This window comes from Monopterus albus, unplaced genomic scaffold, assembly GCF_001952655.1.
Source record: "Monopterus albus unplaced genomic scaffold, M_albus_1.0 scaffold274.1, whole genome shotgun sequence".
In the NCBI taxonomy this organism is placed as follows: domain Eukaryota; kingdom Metazoa; phylum Chordata; class Actinopteri; order Synbranchiformes; family Synbranchidae; genus Monopterus; species Monopterus albus.
Window position 1 is genome coordinate 37699 of NW_018128154.1, and position 8975 is coordinate 46673.

At 44.1% G+C, this 8975-nt stretch overlaps 1 protein-coding gene across 1 annotated transcript; it reads left to right on the forward strand.

Annotated features, from left to right (window-relative positions):
* Positions 1-485: 485 nt before the first annotated feature.
* Positions 486-5986, forward strand: fgb (fibrinogen beta chain). The gene is made up of 13 exons (XM_020622178.1): positions 486-598; positions 731-763; positions 853-947; positions 2103-2205; positions 2623-2691; positions 2913-3027; positions 3244-3350; positions 3561-3675; positions 3967-4086; positions 4418-4540; positions 4651-4745; positions 5215-5405; positions 5506-5986. Exons 1-13 carry the CDS (start codon positions 518-520, stop codon positions 5735-5737), a joined length of 1479 nt encoding a protein of 492 aa, XP_020477834.1. The 5' UTR covers positions 486-517; the 3' UTR covers positions 5738-5986.
* Positions 5987-8975: the final 2989 nt, after the last annotated feature.

Sequence of the window (8975 nt, forward strand, 5' to 3'; positions counted from 1 at the left end):
AATGTGAGCTCCAACGAAGCCACGGAGCCCTGGCAAGAAGCAGCTGACCCAAACTTATGCAGCTCTGGCACCTCACACACAGTGCTACTCTGCAAACACTTGATTTATGAAAACTACTCAAAACCACTCACTTAAAGTAAAGTTTGCTTTTAAAACAACATGACTTTTCTTAGTTTCTTGACCCTTTGGGGATGTGATGTCTTTCAGCACCTGCCAGGTTTTAAGCTCTGGCCCATGTGGGTGACTGGAAACCGCTGACACATGGTGTGTTCAACAAATCCTGACTGATCAGGAGACTCTGCCCTTTTCACCCAGATCAACCTTTCGGCTGTGACTCAGGTTGAGCAAACTGCCCCTGCAGTTATTGACCGGTCTGAGCTGATCAATACGAGTGGGGGAGGACATCCACTGGCACAGAGACGGGGATAAATAGGTGTCATATTGGGTTTAAGGAGCAGAAGCACACAGGGAGCGAGGGACGAGAGTCTGACAGAAGTAACATATTTGACAGAGGACAATGAAGAGGCTGCTTTTACTGTGTCTGTGCGTGCACGTGGCCTGGGCTAAGATTAATCTGGACGACGATGAAGATGACACGGTGAGTCTGGAGTCTGTTGACCTAGTGAAATTTAAAAGTAAAATTAAGATTCCAAAGCTTGGCATCAGACTGAATGGCAAGGTGTTTTACATTTACCTTCAAACATCCTGAAGATCCTGTTGTGTCCCACAGGAAACCACAGACTTGCCAGCAGAGAAGGGAACAGTACGTACAGCAGCTGTGGTTCATTTTATTTCATTTGGGATGTTGTTCTTTATTACTCTCATCACCTCTTGCCTCCTCTGGGTTCCCAGGTAGCGGAAGGCGTTCGTGGTCACCGTCCGCTGGATAAGGCCCGGGACACCTACACCCCCAGCCGCTATGTCCCACCTCCTGTCAGCGGCGGCAAGTAAGCCACGCTCACGCAAGTAGAAGACTGACAAATCGTTTTCTCATGCAGCGTATAAAGATCTTTTACCTAGGTATAAGTAGCCTTAAATAACAGCCCCTCTTTAAGTAAATAAAATGCACCACCAGCAGTAAAAGTTCTCAACGGGCTCCTTCTGTTGTCCAGTTCGTGCTAGTGGTGTTTTAACATTGTAGCTGTTAAGGTGCAGCTAACTAGGCCTCCTGAATTTATTTTATGACTGTAGGCCTATGTGCTAGTGGAGAATCTGGTTATATGATCTGTTTCTAAAGTCTGAATCTTCAAAGTTAGTGGGAAAACTACATCTGTTAGAGAAAAGTGTCCAGCCTGTGAAATGCAGTGCGCATACTGATGATACGCAAATCAACTGGATTTACTGGAGTAGTAGTCACCTTCCACCAGCAGACAAAGTCAAAAGTACAGTCGTCAGACTGGACAAGCTGAAGGACGTGACAGCTCCCGGAAGTGAAGCCACCGCGGATCGATCGCCCCCTTGTGGCTGTTTGTAGCATAGGCCATAAATGTTAGTGGGTGGGACATGAGCCAAACTAAAAACTCCCAGTAAAAATCAAATCTGTCGATTCTGGATAGATATTCTAACTGATATGTGTAAAGGTGGTTCTGGTAAATCTGTTTTTAATAGTTTTTAATATTACAATACAAATGTAATATTTGAGTTTATGAAAAGGATGCAGGCCCTTCAGGTCACTGTCAGCTTTGAGTGGCGGCCTGATACCTCACTCCACTCCTCTCTGTGTGTAATGTCATTGGAGTGGGTTTTAAAATCTTTTTTTCTGTTTAAAACAACATGAGTTAACAAATAAGAAAACAGGATGAAAGCCATTAGAACCTATATTTAAAATTACAAAATAAAAATCCAAATATAAGCTTAAAGATGCTCAGGAGTTTGGTTTATATAAGAGAGATTTTCACACATTGATGTCTTTATGACCTTGTTGTTCTGACTAAGTGTCATGGCGTCCAAGTAGTTGTAAAAAATGTTTGAATGCTCTTAAGTTTGTCTAACTAAGATGGGACTGTGGACCGACGACGCCTCTGGTGTGGTTAAAGATGAGGTCTGACAGTGTCCTCCATGTGTCTGACATGTTAGTGAAGTGTCTCTTCTTCTTTGTCCAGCTATCGTGGCCGTCCCACCATGGCTCCAGTTGGAGGGTCACACCTGCAGGAGAAGGGGGAGCAGCCGGAGGCCGGAGGATGCACACATGCCTCAGAGGAGATGGTAGGACAACCCCGCCACTGCTTTGACATGTGCTAGCTCAGTAACTTCCAACAGCACAGATGCTACATTGTTGCTTTTTAACAGCACAGCGTAGGTCTGTGGAGTCCTTCCTCCAGGTGGCTGCTGGTCTGGGATGCTGTTAAAACCATCAGCAGTCCATTTGTTTCTGCAAGTTCATTTTGATGCTGACGGTAGATAAAGTAAAATGAGTCGCTGCCTTTAAGGCAGTTTTAGAAATCGATCAGAGCTATTGTGAAAAGTACAAAGTATTCTGAACCACCAGTAAATCTACATGCAAACAGAAAAACACACTGACTGTTCTGAGTGATGGCAAAGTTAGAACATGAGGATAAAGAGACCAGGTTTGACTGTGTTTTAGCCAAAGACAAACTGATCTGAGACGTTTCTGTCCACCAGGGTGTTTTGTGTCCCACTGGCTGTGACCTGAAGACCACACTGCTGAAGCAAGAGAGGACCGTCAAGACGGTAAATGAAGCTGATTTACTGGATTACACTGAAGGAGAGCTCATTTAAATGTTTTATTAGCAGGACAGTGGGCAGTGCTTGTCAGAGGAGCTGAATGGAGCACGGATCAGACTGGAACCGGCTTTGATTTCTTGCCTTATTGTTATTTTGATGCTGACAGAACACTGGGATCAACCTGTGCTCTATTTCCTTTTACACTGATTTGCATTTGTTTCTCACAGAGCATTAATGAACTCAAGCCTCAGGTGGATGAGCTGTCCAGATCATCCAACAGCATCTACAACTACGTCATCAGCATGTCCACCTCTCTGAGGGAGAGGCAGGCAGTCATCGACGGTGAGACCAGTTATAGCCATGTATGAACTAGAGAATGGGCCGACTGGGCGTATGGAGCCCAGTTCAGATACCAGGGAGCTGTTTTTATTAAAGCTTCAGATGCACACAGATGTTATATTACTTCAGTAAAATGTCAGGGATACTTGATCATTTTCTTTGTGTGGAAATGTGCACAGAGAATTTTATCCTTCCCTTTTTCCCTCTTCCTCCTGTCAGGCAACAGCAGGGTGGTGGGTGTGTACACTGATCAAGTGGAGGTACAACACGCCTACATCAAGGACACGGTGGACATGCTCTTCCCTTCCACCATCAGGGTGCTACACGTGAGTCACTGCTGACATGTGCAAAAAACAGGACACGTTTGTCAATGTCATCTAAAATTTTGAATGTGTCAGATAAATGTACTCGCAGCCACATCAACTCCTTCTAATTAGTATGTTTATTGATTGATGTTTTTAATGTATTTTATTTTTTTTAACGAAACGACTACAAATACTCCTATAGTAATGTACTTAGATGTGTCGTGGCTTCAGGGGGTCCTAGACAAGATCAGGCAGAAGATCCAGAGGCTGGAGAAGGCCATCCAGATCCAGAGAGATGAGTGCAGGGACCCATGCAAGACCAAATGTCCCATACCGGTGGTGTCTGGTAAGTCAGGCCCTGTTCCTGTGAACACGTTGGAGGAAACTAACAACATACTGATGGCTTAGTCATTCTCAAAGCAGCAACGGTTCATCCTCTGGGTCCTTTAAATGTGTGATAGGTTGGGGGTTACCCTGTGTGACCACCCTTTGACCTGGGGCTAAACCAAATATCATGGAGGTCTGATCGGTAGATACCTTGGCAGTCAGTCAGTCTTTAGAACCCAGCAGTACCACAGTAAAGCTAGAAATCAAAAAAGCTCTTAATTCTAAAAACGTCTTCTCTTGTGTGATTCAGGTAAGGAGTGCGAGGACATCTTCCGTCGTGGAGGAAAAGACTCCCAGATGTACCTGATCCAGCCTGATGCCTCCTACCCTCCGTACAAAGTCTTCTGTGATCAGACCACCCAGAACGGAGGTGAAAATATAATCATGTTAAAAAGACCTGTGGCTCTTATCGTCAAGTTGAAGCCTCTTGCTGGCTCTCCCCAGATGAGGCGCTGCTGGAAGCATCACTTTCTTAATTGTCTTATTTCCATCTGTTACACAAGCATGAAATGTCTTAATACACCTGCTTGGTTAGCCCTCACCGTTAGCATCCAGATGCCCCCGTCACCGCACCATGATTTTCTCTCACCTTGTGAATCGCTGACCTGCACCATTTAAGTTTTAAGTGTGATTGTGTGTTTACTGTGTAAGGAATTTTGATGTTAAAGGCCTTTGGTAAAGGTGGCAGTCTGTTTTCCCAGGATGGGTTCTCATCCAGAACAGACTTGATGGCAGTGTCGACTTCGGCCGACGCTGGGACGAATATCGACGTGGCTTCGGCAACATTGCCTTCGATGGCGGCAAAGGTCACTGTGAGACTCCTGGTAAGGCATCTTGTCTTAGGACTTTCCTAATTTCAGCTGTCTCCTGTATACTCATGACCACCAGCGACATGTGGCTGACTAATGTCCCCGTCTTCTTCATCACATGACAGGTGAATACTGGTTGGGCAATGACCGCATTAGTCAGCTGACCAAGATGTACCCCACTGAGGTTCTTATTCAGATGCAGGACTGGACAGGAGCCAAGGTGAGTCCTCAGGGTTTCCAGCTACAGTGGAAATTGGTACTTTATCAATAGAAAATGTCTAACTATTGATAACTGTCATTTTTCAAGCCAAACACCTCTGATTCTAAAATGTAAGAATTCGCTGCTTTTTGAGTGAACCTGAAGGAGTACTCCAAACAGATGACCTTCTGGATCTTAAATAACCCAGCACCACTGAGTAACGATAATCTAACACTGTTTGTTTTCATTCTGACATTAATTTGGGCATTTGTTACTGATTAGTAACAACTTTTTTAAAATTCAATTTAAAGCATTGGTATTCTTAATGTATTCATATAAAACTCATAATTGGCACTGACTCTTAGATGTTTTTGTTTGCTAAGATGTGGTTTGTAATCAGTAAACACCCTCAAAATTGGACTTATAATGTTAAGAGTTTTCACTTCTCTGAGTTTAGAGTCAAACCCAGGTGGTGTCCATTGTTATTTAGGTCCACGCCCAGTATCGCCAGTTCACCGTCCAGTCAGACACGTCCAACTATATGCTGGCGGTTGATGGTTACTCTGGTACCGCTGGCAACTGTTTGCTGGATGGAGCCTTGCAGCTCTTTGGTGTAAACCGCACCATGACGATACATACCGGCATGATGTTCAGCACCTTCGACAGAGACAACGACAAGTGGTAGGTGTGATTTTAGGAGTATTTGTTTCCATGCAGCCATTTTTTTAAGTCCAAGTCTTCAGGTACCTCACACCATTCTGTCCTTGTTTGCTTTGACCAGGGTCCCTGGAGATCCTACCAAACAGTGCTCCAGGGAGGATGGAGGCGGCTGGTGGTACAATCGCTGCCACTCTGCCAATCCCAATGGCCGATACTACATGGGTGGAGCCTACACTCGCCAAATGGCCAAGCACGGCACCGATGACGGCGTTGTGTGGATGAACTGGAAGGGCAGCTGGTACTCCCTCAAGGCCATCAGCATGAAGATCAGGCCTTTCTTCACCTCCAGTTAGCCTGGTCCCAGGGTTTCAGCATAACACATACAGGAAGCTGCCAAAATAAAAGAAACAAGTATTCAACATAGTTTAGTGCCAAATTATCACAAGAACAGCAACATTAAACTGCTTTTCAAGTTTTTCCTTTCATTTTAGCAGTGACCTGTGGTGGACACACATGTACACACAGAGGCTGTGGTTGTGAGTGAGTGTGCTGTGATCTGCCTGTTGTTATGTGCGAAGTCTTCAGCGTGGCTACCAGGACGAGCTGACGTCCTCCGCTACTCAATAAACACATTGAGGAACATACCTTGTGTCTGTGCTAGTGGTGACTGTGCTTCTAGACTCTAGAAAAGAAAAGCATGTTAGGTTTAATAGACTGCCCTGCAGGTTAAACTGTAAGTGAAACTACTGAAATTATATTTTCATATATAAAGTCTAATGAATAATCTTAAATGGTCCAAAGCTAACTGCCAGAGGGTTCACAAAGGTCACTGAGCACTTGATGATATGTCAAAAAATGGGTGAGCCTCCTTATAGCAGCTCAGTAACCACAACCTGGCCCCAAAGAGGCGTTCCAGTCCCATTGTAAAATACACACACAATGCTTTTTTAGAGACCGTTATCTGGAACGCTGGTCTCCAAGCCTAACCTGTAAAACCAGACATGTATCAGAAAATGTCCCCACTCTGTTTGGAGGACAGCCAATCACAGCAGGTGGCTTGGATTTAACAGCTACTAATATGACAAAACAGGAACCAGTACTGTGCCTGCAAACCCACGGGATATACCCTAGCAGTTACAGTAGTAGTGTCCCTAGTGGCTGTGGAGCAGAACAACACGCAGTAGAACACTACACTAAACACAAAGCATCCCTGTATCCTCACTCAAGCAAAGAGCAGATATTTGGTGACCTGACACATAATTAATAATATCATTTGCTCAGGCCGCCCCAACTGGCTTGGTAGGCAAACACATCTACATATACTATTGTATAGCTACCTGTGGAGGAGAAGTTCAGATGAATTAATGCTGTCGTGGTTCTTTGTGCTGTCCACTTTTTACAACACTGCCAACAGGAGTTGTGCATAGTCATGAATTATCCTCTCATTTTTAGGAAGAGGCTCTCTGCTTTTATCATTATGAAATAATTTGAGACTATTGGGAGGTACCCGAGATTAAACATTAAATGGCTGAAAATGAGCAAAATGAGCACCCATGGGGACTTTAAATGCAAATTTAAGGCAGCTTTACCTGAGTGTTTTCATGTTATGCTGCTTCATACTTCGCTTCACTACATTCTAGAGACAAATCTTGTACTTTGTAGTCCACTCTAACTATTTGATAACTTTAGTTACTTTTCAGTATCACATTAGTAAAGAAATACATAGTGTAACAGCAGTAATTCAAATGATCAGTAGATAAGATAGTTAACACTAGCTCTCCTTTTACCAGCTACGGGATTACATGACATGAACACAATATTTTAATTATAACCCAGTAATATGATATTAATTTATGTTAAATGGGCCTTTCTGCATAATGAGTACTTTTACTTCTGGTACTTTATGTATGTTTTATTTTCAGTGTGTATCTCAGGCTCCCTCCTCACAGTCCACTGACCCCACTGTAGGAAACCCTGAAAGGCCTGACTTCCTTCTGTAGTGGCCTGTTTCCACATGATGCTTCAGAGGGTGTAGTGACACAGAGAGAAGCTGTTGTTTTAAGTCATCAACAACAGGTGGGACCTGTAGGAACTGTTGCATCAACTGTCGAAGCTTTGTTTAGTTCCAGAAAAGATGGAAGTTCACTCGATCCCTGAAAAAGGTCTGGGTTATATGAAATTTCCATACATTCTTTGTTTGTGGTGACTTTTTAAAACCTCATTTAGAGCTACCTAAATGTGAAAAATAAAAACTGACACAATGGAGGTGACCTTGACCATTTGAATGATAGAGGTAAAGAGCATTCACCAACATGCAGAGGTTCATAACGCCTCATCTTTAAAATGTTACAGTCCCAGTGACAACACAGCGATACAACAGAAGATACAGGAATCTGTAGCATCATGTATGTTCACATGAAATATGTTGGAAAAAGTCCAAACCACCATGTAGTAGTTGTATTTACTGACAGCTTCCTCAGTAGAGAGGCTCCACATCTGTAGCTTCCTCCAGAACTAACTGATTCTGAATGAGGTCCTCAAACTGGGTCAGCAGCTCTCTCTGAACTGTCGGGATGGACTTGTATTCTGCAGATGGTGCCGGGCCTACATCTACAGGCTGCAGTTTGATATGCGGGATGTTTTCTGGAGGCATGGATGCCTTGCTTCTCTGGTTGAGAGTCTGGTCCATCTGGTCCATGTCAGTTTGAAGCATCTGATAGCTGGGGTGGCCGACAGAGAATGGCCGTGCTGAGCGGCAGGACCCATAGCAGGTTCGCAGCTTCATGTCAACATCTACCTGGGGACGGAAACAGAGGGCGAGGTATTAATACCCTGTTAGTGCCAACACAACAAACTAACACAAAGGACCCCAGTGAAGCAAGATCAGATAGCACAAACAAGTACAAACTGCAGCAAAGAACCATAAGGTACAGCCAAATACTACAAGGAATCACTGTGCACCAGGAGTGTAATGGACCAGCTATGGATATCTGTCCTGGAATAACCAGCACAGGACTGGACCAGAGATTCTCACTTCTCAGCCTCATATTCTGAGATTTACAGCAGAATTACTGATTTTTCTAGCCTGTTGATTTTACACACAGGCCACAGGGGCGTGGCCTTCTCCTAACCAGGATAATGGATTGTTCACACTGAGGAAGAATCCAAACAAACTGTGATCAGGTTTTAGAACAATCGAGCAGGACAGAAACATAAACCTGGATGTTATTGGCATATTCACTTAATGACTGCAAAACAAAAATAAAAACAGCCCATTCCTCGTAGGAAGAAGAGTGAGAATCAGAGAAGGGCTTGGTGTCAAACATGATGCATTTTAAGTACCAGGTGCCAACATTAGTATTGTTGTTCGTGACGTCAGCTGTCAGCGAAATGGCGAGCACAGCTCACCTCTGTTCGATACAAGTCCTCCACCTGTTTCTGGACACTGCTGTGCAGATCCTTGAGTTCCTGCTCCAGATGCAATGATTGCTCACGCAGTGATGTGAGCTTCTCGGTCAGTGCTTCTGCGTGTTCCACAAACTTCAGCTCTGACACTAAAAACGATATACAGCTTTAATACCTGTGTCTTTA